The sequence below is a fragment of the Notamacropus eugenii genome, chromosome 5 (genome assembly GCF_028372415.1).
Source record: "Notamacropus eugenii isolate mMacEug1 chromosome 5, mMacEug1.pri_v2, whole genome shotgun sequence".
Taxonomy (NCBI): Eukaryota; Metazoa; Chordata; class Mammalia; order Diprotodontia; family Macropodidae; genus Notamacropus; species Notamacropus eugenii.
The window spans coordinates 218,954,636-218,968,843 of record NC_092876.1 but is presented as its reverse complement, the minus strand read 5'-3'; the positions used below and the strand labels follow the sequence as shown (position 1 = coordinate 218,968,843).

At 36.5% G+C, this 14,208-nt stretch overlaps 1 protein-coding gene across 2 annotated transcripts in view; it reads left to right on the top strand.

Moving 5' to 3' along the window:
* Positions 1-14,208, top strand: part of LY75 (lymphocyte antigen 75) — a 185,195-nt gene that overhangs the window by 98,875 nt on the left and 72,112 nt on the right. For both annotated transcript variants that reach the window (XM_072612121.1, XM_072612118.1), the window contains exons 28-32: positions 2,545-2,661; positions 6,181-6,375; positions 8,793-9,019; positions 10,345-10,513; positions 13,844-13,987. In XM_072612121.1, coding sequence (XP_072468222.1) covers positions 2,545-2,661; positions 6,181-6,375; positions 8,793-9,019; positions 10,345-10,513; positions 13,844-13,987 — 852 coding nt within the window. The remainder of the gene's footprint in view (positions 1-2,544; positions 2,662-6,180; positions 6,376-8,792; positions 9,020-10,344; positions 10,514-13,843; positions 13,988-14,208) is intronic.

Here is a 14,208-nt window from a genome sequence, read left to right as displayed (position 1 = left end):
TATAAGTGGGAAATATTTAACAAAATAAATAAAGAGTAAGACGTAGATTTCATTACATTTTAAAACTAAGTCAAAATGTGGCCCATGGGGATATTTATATACAGATTAATGGCCACATTTCTATTTGATGTTGACAGCACTGCTAGAAACATGGATGCAAGGGATCCCTTTAGTCAGTAGTCTGGGTGTGCCTTTCCTACCTGCTCCTTTGGTGTGCTTTTCTGTATTACCTGGTCATTAATGCCACTGGTCCTAGACTCTGACTTGTGTATGTATATTTGCACGTTTTAATTCAGGAAGCACTTTTAAAATGCCTACTATGTGCCAGGCATCATACTAAGTGCTGGGCACACAAAGAAAGGCAAAAGACAGTTGCTTCCCCTGAGGAGCTCACAATCTAACGCGGGAGACAATATGCTAACTATGTCCAAATAAGTTCTTTACAGGATGAATAGGAAACAATCAACAAAGGGAAGGCACCAGAATTAAGAGAGGACATGGAAAGGTTTCCTGTAGGAAGTGGGATTTTAGCTGGGACTTGAGGGAGGCTAAGAGGTAGAGCTGAGGAGGGAGAGCATTCTAAGGCATGGGGGACAACGAAGAAAATCACCTTGGAGTGAGGAGATGGAGTGTTTTACATAAGGAATAGGAAGGAGGCCACTGTCACTGGATTGAAGAGTGCCTAGTGGGGAGAGAAGGGAAGGACAGTAGATGATGTTAAGACTGGAATGGTAGTTGGGGGTGGGGAGGATTACATTATAAATGGCTTTAAATGTGTGTAAGGAGAGTGAAATCTCTTTAATCAATCCAAGTTTCATCAATTAGTGTTTTTCTCTGGGTAAGAATCAACTTGATCTGGCCAAGATCCCTGCAGGCAGAAAAATGAACTTAAGCAGTGTGTGGCTCATAAAGGCTTTTACTGAGGGTCTCCCTTATTCCCACTGTGGTATTCTTACCCAGGAAAGAATATTTCCTCAGAAAGTCTCCTTTAAGGGAAAGTTTCATAAAATGATAAGGAAAGGAGAATGGAATAGCTGAAGTTTATTAGCTATAATTTATAGGAAGATTGCATGTTTAAAAATTTCCCATATCTAATACATTGACAATTCTCACTGTAGGTAAGTAGAATATTCCACAGACCTCTACGTAAAAGCAGTTTTTATGTAATGTGAATTTGCCCTCACCATTCACTTCGCTTAGTCTTTTATAACAAAGACATACACAATAGTGCTGTTATTAAATATTGTATCATGAGAGTAAACAGAATTATGAGATGAAAGGTAAAGTTAGTGATAAAGTATGCACAGTGCCATACAGTAAAGTTAACGTAGGAGTGTTGTATGTTGCCCCTCCCCCATCCATTGCCCCTAGCCTTTGTCACTGGTAGTTGGCTATGCAGTTTTTTTTATGACACTATTGAGAGATCTTTGAACAGTACTTCTCATTTTTCCCCCCTGCGTATCTGATAATAACAAGCAATATTATCCTGTTCTAGACTTGGAACTTCTAAAAATCTTGACATATTTGGATCCATCTTTTCAACACAAGAAAAAAATTTGCTCAAATTGTGAAATGCTTCTGTCAACTGTTTCATTGTGAACCCCTTTAATTTGACCTTAGATTCTTAAGCTTACTTTTCTTCTGCAGTCTTTACAGCTAGCTGCTCAATCAAATCCTCATTCAGCAGTTCTCCATGAGCCTCAGTGAACTCCTCCACATCATTCTCCTCTATTTCTAGCTCCAGTTCTTCTGCTTAGTTTACAGTCTTTCACTGCTTCAGACATTTCATCTTTGTCAAATGCACAAAAATTGGGAACAAACTGTAAACACACTCTTTTCCAAACGTTCTTCATACATGTTTCTGTTATATCTTCCCATGGTCTTAGCAATATTCCAGGTTGTATGGTAAATATTTTAAGACTTCCAGAAATCTCTCAATGTCAAGTCCTTACCTGCATCCAAAGCTGCAATTTCCTGGGCAAATGTAGCACGTAAATAATATGCCTTGACATTCACAATCACTCCCGATCTTGATTTCTTTCATAATTCTTTACATAAAGTCAAATTTGTATAATGTGAATTTACATAAAGCAAGAATTGTCTATATATAGAGTACTGTTCACTACTCAGTTTAATTTGTGATCAGGTAAGTTTCTCACACCCTACAAAAAGGGGTTTGTATAAAGTCATTCTGTGACATGAACTCTTAAAGCATACTATTAATATGAACAGTTTGATTGTCCTCCATAGAGATGGGTTGGTACAGTCTGAAAAGGTACTTTGATATTAGAAAGTAAAGAGTATAAGCATGTTTTCATTTCTGTCGTATACAACTATAGGATTCTCTGCTTGATGTAGACCAAATTTAACTTCTTGACCTGCTTCTCATTTCTGTTTAGGAGTGTAGGGAGGTGTTTATATTGACATGTTACAATGATCTTTCACTGTAATTGGGCTTTGATGAACTCATTCATCAAAGTAAATCTAAGTATTAAATGTTAACAGTTTTGACATGCAGTTAATTGAAGACTTTTGATTTAATAGATCCAAAGGCACACGCTCTGAGTATTCGAGATGAGAGAGAGAATGACTTTGTTCGTGAACAGCTTCTGTACTTCAATTATATGGCTTCATGGGTATTGTTGGGTATAACTTATGATGGTGAGTTATGTCTAAAGGCTTTTTTCCCCTTCTTGGTCTTGTTCTATGTAATTACCTATTTGTCAATCTACAAAAGTATGGGTGACCAATGGAATATATAGCTCCATATTTCGTATTTAGGGCAAAGAAGTAAGAAGGAATGTCTTTGACATATGTAAATTATGAGATCTTTTGCCCCACTCTCACTTTTTACTCACTCTCTACGCTTGCAAAGACTTGGAGTCAAACAATGGAAAATGATTTTTCCTTTAATTAGATAGATCATGAAAGATCTGGAATTGGGTAGCAGAAAAGATGCCTGGGGAAAAGAGGTTTGAGAATAATATGCAGATGATAATAAAAGAATATAAGCTTCCTAAAATATATATTATATATAAATACATATAGATAGAGAAAGAGAGATGGCTAGACAAATATGTATATACAGGTGTGTGTGTGTGTATGCATGCATACGCAAGCCAGAAGACAATGAAAGGATCTGACAGAAAGGAGGATCTGGAAGTCATCAACTCTGATTATTTCAGTCTTTCTTGAAATAAACTTATATTAACTCCTCCATTTAGTCCCTACTCCCTCATCAGTAATGATTGACTTATTATGAATTTTTATAGAGTTTTTATGAGTTTTCTATAGAGTTTATAACTCTATAGAGTTATTATGGTTCCTGAGTGAGTTTATTGGAGTGTATGTATATGTATGTGTGTATGCACACACACACATATGACAAGAGACATTTATTATATATGATAAACCTATTGTGTCTGTGTATATATGCACACATACACATACAAGTGGATATACGTATATAATTTGTTTGAAATTTTGAGCCAGTTTTTCTTGAGACTTAATCACTAGAAACTTCTTTTCATTTTTTCAACCATTTTTTAAATAGACATTATACAAGGCAAGGGTTCTTAATCTTTTCTGTGTTGTAGGCTCTTTTGATAAGCTGCTAAAGTCAATGAACCCTTTCTTAAAATAATGTTTTAAATGCATAATGGGATTATAAAAGAAATTCATTATGTTGAAATAAATATCAAAATATTTTTTAAATTTCATAAACTTGATGTTAAGATACCTCCCCTACCTGCCACCCCATATATAAACTATTATGGAGATTTTTTTTAAGCTATCGGTCTAAAAATCCATTTTAAGAATGTATAACACATTCTGAAAATTCTTCTGATGCTTAAATCTGTTCTAAGGAATACCAGAATAGCAAGCAGTTACCTTCCTCTAAACAAAGTATCCCAAATTCAGTTACTTTTGACTATCAGTTGGTATAAAGTACATCTGAGAAGGGCAGTCTACATTTCTAGCTACATCCTAGATCTTGGTAGATCTTGTTCAGCCTTACTGTTTAATACATATAATATCTTTGCCTCTCAGCTACTTTCAGGTAAAACCCCCTAAAGAGTATCAACCCATTTCCCCTTCCCCATGTAGATGGGTAGCCAAGTGCCAATGGAAAGCACAAAAACCTAGGTCAAGCTATGGATTTGCCCTTTGCCATCAATTGAGGGGCAGGGGATGGTGGTGGCAAAATTTAGAATTTAGTTGATGGTAAAAGGCAGGCCTGTAGTTTAGCTTCCTAATACCTTTTAGATATAAATGGAAAATGTTTCTTTTGAAGATTGAAGAGAAGTTTTTTGTGAGGATTTTCAACAATGGCCTAGATTTCTTAAACAACTGAATAATAATATTTGAATAATGAATAATAATGACTGGTACATATGTAGTCCTTTAACATTTGCAAAGTACTTTAATGACATTGTCACATTTGAGTCCCTAATACATACGATACCATGCCCATTTAGCAGATGAATAAACTGAATCTGAGAGAGGCTGAATTGCTCCCTCAGGATTACCTGGCTAGTAAGTGTTAAAGTTGACGCTTGAATCTATACCTTCCTGATGTAGGTAGTCCAATATTCTGAATGTCCAATTACAGTCTTGATTTTAAGATCAGTTTGGAAGTTATATTTTTTCATTCTATAGTCTAGCTCTGAAAAGGATATTTTGTTGCTTATTTTTTAAAAATTTTGATTGGCTCAAGATGAGGCCATGGGCCAGAACTGGAGAAAGAAGTTACAAGGTGCTAGCAGGGGTGGGGAACTTGCAACCTCTACAGAAAGGATTTGTTCCACAATGTTTGGATTCAGTCAAAGGGCCACGCTTGAGGACCTAGAGGGCCACATGTAGCCCTGAGGCCACAGGTTCCCCACCCCTGTTAGAGCCACAATGTGGCCACTAAGAAATGCCCACCACCTGGTGGAACTCGTTCAAGATGAGCAAGTGTTCTCTTTGCATAGGAACTATGGAATATGGGCATCTATTTACTAAGGGGGAAAAAGCAAAGATTTTGGAGAAGTAAGGTACCCTTGACCTTGATGTTGAAGCATATGCCTTATTCTCTGTTGGTTAAGAGAACCATAAAAATAAAGCAGCAGGCCATAAAATGTAAACATATGTACTGCTTCTCTGTAGCATAATTACTATAGACAGATGCTTAGGTTCTTTGCCAAGTGAGATGAGAACCAGTAGGGAAATGGGAATAGCTAGGCCAAAAACTGGTAAGAAAACTGGAACATGGATGAAACTGGCACGATTTGTTATGCCAATTAGAATTTTGATGAGGTTGGCACCTTCTTTGAAAACTACTTGTAAGACTAGACTATAGCACTAAATGCCACATTGAAATTTATGCATCTAGCATAAACCATATTTGCTTGTGCATTTTCTCCCCCTCTACCATCACTTTTGAGGAGGAGGTACAGTCTTTAAAATTTGTTTAATTTCAGTCTAGTTGAAGCTTAATGAACACTGTGTAAGATTAGTTGAAGAGGTATAAGCTGTGGTTAATTAAACCTTTCTTCATAAAAACAAATGGAAGAATGTTCAACCCCTATTCATGCCTCTTCAGTTTCCCTTATCAAGCCTTCAAATGCTTCCAGTAGTTGCTGTAACTGATAGCCAAGACAGCCCCTGTTGAGAAAATTATGTAACAACTGCCAAAGTTAATGTCTCTTGACCAGTAACTTTAAACATTTTCTCATCATCACAGTGTAGCAGTCAAAAGTCTGTGAAATTAGAAAGGAAATCATGTAAGTAAATATAGTAATTTCTGAAGAAATATGCAAAATTTCATCCACCTGTGTTTGCTGTAGTCTACTTTTGTTTACGAAGCTAAGATTATTGAAGTATATCCAAATGCTGATGGTTCAGATCAAGACTACTGATTCCCACATTTGATGTTGTAGTACCTAAGGTATTGACACACAATGAAATTATAATTGTTTTCTAAATGTGGTCAATTAAAAATATGCCATATAGTACTCTTGTGGGGAGGTAAGAGTATTACAAAATCCCCGAGAGACGAAGAATGACCCCATTGCTCTGAAAGTAGAGAAGACTAATAAAGGATATGAGAAGGAAGTTGTCAGGTTAGACCTATTAGCAGTCCCAAATGTGTGTATGAGGCTTAACATTTTTGTTTCTAAACATATTTCTTCTCTTTAGATGATTCTTTAAAATGGTATGACAAGACTGCCTTATCCTATGTAAACTGGAAAACAGGAAGACCAACTATAAAAAGCAAGCAATTTTATGCTGGCTTGAATACTGATGGCTTCTGGGATATCTACCTTTATAATAATGTCAAAGAAGCTCTTTATTTTCACCAACGCAGCATTCTTGCTTGTAAAATTGAAATGGGTAAGTAATGAATCTAATTGTGATAATTAAGAGAAAAAATGAAACAGGGCTGAATATTAGTTAAGATGGCTTTATTCTCATTATAATTAGAAAGGGAGAATTTAAATTCATAGGTGACAGTTTTTTAGCATAATGGGAAGTGATCCAAAAAACTGCCTAGAAAAATACTAAGGATGCAATTCTGTGATCGATTAGGGCCTAGAAATCAAATCCATTTGCAGTATATTGACTAGAAAATGTGGAGAGCTTTCAAGATAGTTCAAGTGGAAAGTCTAAAAAACATAAAAAGCAAGTACTGGCCTGCATTTTTTTATCTTAGTACTTTGCTCAAGGTTAGATTTTTTTAAAAGTGGGACAGATTTGAATTTAAGGAGAGTCAGCATGGTGTAGGGTATAGAGAACCAGTCTTAGAGTCAGGAAGACTTGTGTTCAAGTCTAGCTTCTGACACAGCTAACTATGGGACTCTGGGTCATTAATTCATTTAACCCGTGAGTGCCCCTAGACAGGTCTCGAACACTGTGCTTCTCTGCTCTGGTAAAAGGAGTTTGTCACTAGGACTTCTCTATATCAGTGAAGTGATAGGTCCACTCCCTCTTGCAACCACTACCAAAAGGGGAAAAAAGGGAAATATGAATGAAATGTAAGCTAAAGAATTGTCTTTGCCCTATAAATAGCAATCCAAGGATTGCAAAGCATCTTCCTCACAATTTTATGCAGTATTTTCATCCCCATTTTACATATTTAAAAACCAACGCACCTAGCAGTTAAGGGACTTGCCCATCATCACGCAGCTAGTATATATGTAAAAGGTAGAATTCAGATGTAGCTCTGCATTCAGGTCTATCAATCCATATTCTCTTCCATGTTGCTGTTTATCATTGCACTGGATTTGAAGCCGGAAGACCTGGGCTCAAGTCACAACTCCAACACTTACTAACCCCAGAGTGGGAACCTGGCTACACAGGTTCAAGGCTACACATGGCCTTCTAGGTCCTTGGGTACAGCCTTTTGACTGAGTCCAAGTTTTGCAGAACAAATCCTTTTATTAAGGGGATTTGTTCTGTGAAGTTTGGATTTAGTCAAAGGGCTGCACTTGAAGACCTAGAGGGTCACATGTGGCCTAGAGGCTGCAAGTTCCCTACCGCTATATTAACCTTTCCAGTTCTCATCTGTAAAATGAGAATGCTTGCTCTAATTACCTAATGAGATTCCTGTAGGAAAAGGGCTTGGTAAACTTTAGAGCATCTATGTGAACAATTTTTAATTACAATCTGGCAGAACAGCTTACAAATAGTGCCTGGCATATCATTTATTAAGACTGTGGGGCATAAATTTAAGTAGGAATAGTTTCATTTATCTGTAAGAATTTATTGATAATGAAAATAAAATATTGTTTAGGCTTTCTCTTAGAAATACTTTAGAAATTTCCTTTAAAATTACTGAATGTATTAGACCAGGGGCAGCTCTTAATGGAAATATGGAGTCAGTTTTCACAGTCTAATGAAAGATATAAGCAGCTTCCTTCCCTCACTTAATATCCTGCCAGAGTGCTGTAGCAGTGATGTGGAGGGGAAGAAGTTTCCTTCTCTGGACCATATCACTAGGTCTCTCTACAGTATATTTACTGATCTTAGACATCAGTGGAACATCAGTGTCACACTTCAGAGGGGTGGTTCAGATCTGAACCTTTTAAGAGGAAATAAGATAAATTAGATGTCCCCTTAAAAGTATCATCCATCCTAAACTTCTTTTGTTTTTTTGTAAGAGAAAATGGTCAGTATCAGGGACCAGGGACTGTATTTCATTTTCTCTTTGTATGACGTTGCTTATAAGTAAATACATGATTGCTGAATTTGATTTAACTTGATACAGAGCTCATCTAGAAGCCCCTTTGTGGAAATCCTGACTCTTCCACCTACTAGCTGTATAACTTTAGACAAATCACTTAACCCCTCAAGGTCTCAGTTTCTTCATCTGTAAAAGGCAGCCAGACTAGATGGTCTATAAAATTTTTTCCATCTCTAATGTTCTGGGACAATGAGACCTGAGGAGAAAGCCATTATCTAAAATGTCATTATTCAGTCTCATCATGAGTCTTCACATTTGTAAAAAAAAATGCATAACTATCCAGGAATGTGCTGGTAAACATTTAACAACTGGCTCTAAGCTGGGAGGGGAAGGAAAGGGGATGTATGCACCACACACTTGCATTTAATCTGCTGTTTTAACATTTTTTCCATCACTTTCTTAAGTCTAGACAATCAACAAGTCAAAAAATTAAGTCCTATAGCATTGTCTAGTGCTAGACAGGCCCTGTACACAGTAAGCATTTAATAAATACCAGTTGACTGACTGTCTGAAACATAGTTTAAATTTATTTAAATTGAATCACTAACACCTTATTTAAACATCATAGTTGACTACAAGGAAGAATATAATCGAACCCTGCCGCAATTAATTCCATATGAAGATTCTATATATAATGTTGTTCAAAAAAAATTCACATGGTATGAAGCCTTGAAAGAATGTTCCCAAAATGGGGGCTCTTTAGCAAGTGTGCATGACAAAAAAAGTCAGCTCTTTTTGGAGGATCTTGCAAAACGCGACGGATTTCCATTATGGACTGGACTGTCAAGTCACGATGTAAGTAGCATATTACAGAATTATGTGAATAAAGCTTTCTCACACATATTCAATCAGCATTATTTTCATTTAGTAGATGGAAGCACTCAGCTCATAAATTATGTATGGATCATAAATAGACCCTGCCCATAAATAATTAATTCCAAATATTGCTCTAAATTTGATGTCTTTGAGATATAATTTCCAAACCTGGCATGATAATTCAGTGTAGTATGTTAAATTGAGTCTAGATATCAGCACTACTGGGGATTTTCTTTTTAAAACCATTACTTTCACTGCTACCCCCTCCATTCCAAAGCACCCTAGTGTCCTAGGAATTATGATAGCCCTGGACCGTAGTATGCCATCTGTCTCACCAGAAGTCCATGATATCTACCAAGATTTTGATAACAGGTAAGAACTATGGGTTTAGATATCAAAAGGAGCGTGCCACATGACCCCCCTCACAAGCCACCTTGGCTCAGATACTTTCTTGCTGTGTGTCCTCCTTTCTTCATACCATTAAGTCATTTCTACCTTTTCTATCTAAAATGTAGCTGATACCAACTTACAAAGGCAGTGAATTATGTGAAAAGTGTGGCCTCTACAATGATTCTGATATAAGTCAAATGTAGAATATTAATAAGCGATAGTAGTAAACTTTGAGATTATAATTCTAGAATTATAACAGATGCTGGGAGACAATTACTTATGACACTTAAAGAAGTTTTTACAAATATACTTAACATGGCACCAGAGGATCATAGATCTAAGAGGAATTTTAGCATCCATTTACACCAACTCCTTCATTTTATAAATGAAAACCTGAGGCACAGAGAGATAAGGTCACTTGTCCAAGGACACTGGCTACCCATGGTACTTTGAGCAAATGACTTAATCTCAATTCTTATCTGTAAATTGAAAGAGTTAGACACAAGTATCTCTTAAGGTCTCTTTTAGCTCTAAATAGCTTATCTACCATCTTAAGGATGTTTTAAGTAAGCAGAAAAAAGTTCTTTAAGATTACTACATGCAAAAGACTCCCAGCATTTGTCACAACTTTTAGAACTTCTAAAAAAAAAATCAGTCCTCTAGAAACAGAATAAAACCTCAAGTTGAATATCTCAATTTCAACTTGTTTATAAGAAAATGTTCCAAGTTTTATATAAAATGCTGAAATTAAAAGTCCTAAATCAATAAGCCAAATAAATATTCCATTAGAGTACTAAGAAATACAAAACTAATGTATCATACTATTTTTTAAGTGCATATAGTGTGTTGGGGTTTTCTTTTTTTACCTTAAATTGGATCTAGATTCAGAACCTTATTACTACTTATTAAAACAGGGAAGTGACTCAACTTTTGAGTGGTCTGATGGAAGCACATTTGACTACACTCCGTGGAAGGAACAAAATTCTACAGGAAATTGTGTTGTCTTGGAACCTAAAGGAATTTGGAGGCATGAAAAATGCAATTCTGTTATGGATGGTGCTATTTGTTACAAACCTAAAAAAGGTAAGTGTTGCTTTAGAATGTTATGTTTGTTGCATGGATGTATTATAAAGCTCTATCTTGGCTGTGCCTTTTCTGACAGTGGAGGCCTGCACCAAACAGATTTAATCACTCAGCATCAAGAACTACCACCCTCTAAAATAATATATAATTTCTACTGTCTCACTGTCTCTCCCTCCCTTATGAATGTGCAAGTCAGGACAGTTCTCTCTTGCACTTCTTGTGAGGGAACTCACTACACTTATATGAACAACACAAAAGTATCAGAGGCTCATAAGCTTTAGGCCTGGAAGGTGACTTTCGAGATAATCTGGTCTCATCTCATTTTACAGGTAAGAAAGGTGAGACACAGAGGTTGTGTAGAATGAATATCCAAGGTGATAATTTTATACATGCTGGGAATGCTTCACAGGATTAAATTATTATTTCTCCATGAAAACATTTAGATAATTATAGGCATTACAGTTGAAATATAAATATATGTAAAATTCTCTTTGGACACAGGGACAAGTAAGACAGTAACTGTAGAGGGCTCCTTCTAAAGCAATGCTTCTTAACCTGGAGCCCAAGAACTTGGAGGAGGAAAAAATAATACATCTTTATTTTGATATGATTGGTTTTCTTTATTATTCTGCTCTAAGATGGGTCCATGACACACACAAAAAGTTAAAGAAACTTTGCCCCAAAAACCTTTCTCCTGGAATTTTATGGTAGTTCTGATAGGTTAAATAGTATCCAAAATGTTAATGAGCATCTATCCTTAAACCAAGATGAAAAATATTACATTTAAGTCAGTAAGTCAGTAAGCATTTATCAAGCACCTACTATGTGCAAAGCACTGGGAATACTAATATAAATGAAAATAAAGAATGATCCTTTCACACAAGAGATATAGCAAGATACATTTGGGATCAGAGGACCCAAGTTCTCATTCCAGCTTTGCTATTTAACATTTCTGTGACCTTGTTTCCTCCATCGTTAAAATGAGGAATTTGGACTTGATGATCCTTAAGAAGCCTTCTAACTCTAAATTCTTTGCTCTGATATGAAAAACTTAAAATGAGAAGTTCTTTAAAACAGCTTCCCAAATTGCCATCTGCCAATCATTGTTAGCTCCAAGAATATAAACAAATAACTGTATTTATTACATTTAATATAGCCTGGAATGATGAGCTGCATGTCATTTGCAAGTTTATAGTAAAGATCCCAACCAGTAAATGTTCAGAGAAATAATGATTAATGTTTAAATAGTGCTTGGGGCATCTAGGTGGTGCAGTGAGAGAGTGCTGGTCCAGAAAACCCATCTAACTGAGTTCAGATCTGGTCTCAGACACTAGTCATGTGACTCTAGACAAGTCCTTTCACCTTGTTTGCCTCAGTTTTCTCATCTGTAAAATGAGCTGGAAAAGGAAATGGCAAACCACTCCAGTATCTTTGCCAAGGGTTCGAACAACAAAATACAGTTCTTACTATGTGCTAGTCCTTGTACTAAGTACTTTGTACAATTATCTCATTTGATCCATAAAACAACCCTTGGAGAAAGGTGCTATTCTTATTTTTACAGATGGGAAAACCAAAACAAAATGACTTGCCCAGGGTTACACAGCTGTTAAGTGTCTGAAGATGAATTCAGTTCTTGATTCCAGATCCAACGCTCTAACAGAGTTTTCTTTTTAAACATAATCTAAGCATCTTTTGTCCAAAAAAACCCCAAATCAAAAAACCCTCTAAACTTCCCTTTCCATAGCACAGAAATTACTTTTGTACTTACAGTAGAAGGGAAAGTGAGAAGCAAGTAAATGATTCCAAAGTGTTAGGCTCATCAGGGAAGAAATAGTGAAGCTATTTACAGTGACATGGAGGTTAAGATGGAATGGCATTATGTATGGAAATAGTTTGGGATCTTGCCAATTTCAGGTAACCAAGAGATAGCCATGTGGAGATATCCTTTAGGCAACTAGAGAAACAAAAAGTTCAGATACAAAAAACTAGAGATGAAAAGAATCTTCAAAATAAAGCTGATGGTGGAAGGCAAAAGAGTGGTTAAACACTTTAATGAAATTAAACTCACAGAGGGGAAAAACTGGAGGAATAAGAACTGAGCCTGGGAGAAGTTTTCAAGTTAGAATTTGATGATTACTGTTTATCCTTCTTTCTCAAAGAGGACGGTGACATCAGGAAGGTGATATCATGACTTGCAAGTGAATTGGACTTATGTGAGGCAGGACTGTGCAAAGTCACCAGCCTCTCTTCTCCGGAGCCATCTGGGTCCAGTGACAAAATAAAGCTCAGAACAGCTAGAGATGGCCCAGGATGCAGTGGGAGTCCTTGGCCTTTTAAAGCTAAGATCTTTCCCGGGTCTCAGTTTGTCTGAGACAACTCCCATTCAGTGATTAAAGAACCTAGTGGAGAAGATGAGAGTTAGTAAGGAAGACAACTCATAAAAGTGTCACAAAATCCAAGGAAGGAGAGAATGTCAGCAATTATCTAAGTTGTTCCCTACCTTTGCTTATTTTTTCTGACATGAAAATCACTTGAGCGATTACAAAACACCTACCATTGCGAGATGAGGCCAGTAGAGAAAATGTCGGACTCCATTTCAGCCCATACCTAAATAAGAATACTGTCTACCACATTCCCAGCAAGTAGTCATCTGGCCTTCATTCACAGACCTCTTGTGTGGAAGCACTTTCTACCTCCCAAAGCAAAGCATTTCACTTGAGAATAGCTTGCAAGTGTTACAGTACTTTAGACAAATTATTTAGAACACCTCTGAGTTCTCTTCAAGTTCTAATTCTTTATCCTAACCTATGTGAGCTTCAGTTTTCTTACCTGTAAAATGAAGACAGGGTTGTTTTAAGGATAAGGCTTTTTGCAAACTTTACAATTTTATATAAATATTGAGTTTGCTTTCTTTTTTGGAGGGGGAAGGAGGCATCTTGGTATAATGGTAAGCACACCTGCTCTGGATTCGGAGGACCTAGGGTTCAAATCCTGCCTCTGTCTCTTACTACCTTTATGACTTTGTGCAAATCACTTAACTTTCCTAGGCCTCAGTTTCCCCATCTCTCAAATGAAGAAGCTCTACTCAATGTCCTGTGATGTCTTTTCTGGCTCTTAATCTACAATCCAGTCGTAATTATCTTCTAATTTGATAATTAAAAAAAAATTATATCCCAGAAAGGTGAACTCTGAAAAGAGAGGGGCCCTTGCCCTTCACAAGATATATTGCCACCTGATGACAGAGCTGCTCTGTGCTAAAAACAGAGGAGCTTAATTTTATTTGCAAGATTTCGATACCTATAAGTATCATCTTATCAATCTTTTTTGCAGCTAAACCGCAAGCTCTTCAAAAATACTCCTCACGGTGTCCATCACCCAAAGGGATCCCATGGATTCCATTTGGAGACTCCTGCTATACATTTGACAAGGCATTGCATAGTTTCTTGGAGGCCAGACAGCTATGTTCAGAACTTGGTATGGTGCACTTCTTATTCCTTAACTTAGACTAGCTCAGGGTGAAGATAAGAAAACAAAAGGGAAGAAATTCAGAATGATTCATACTATGCTAGGTATCAACACAATGTCAGTGAAAATAGCAGTGTAGAAAAAAATTATCTTTTAGTCCTGACCGTAACAAGTTATATGGGTCATTTAGTTGAGTTTCCTTGGGTATACAATTCATGGAGATCATTTAC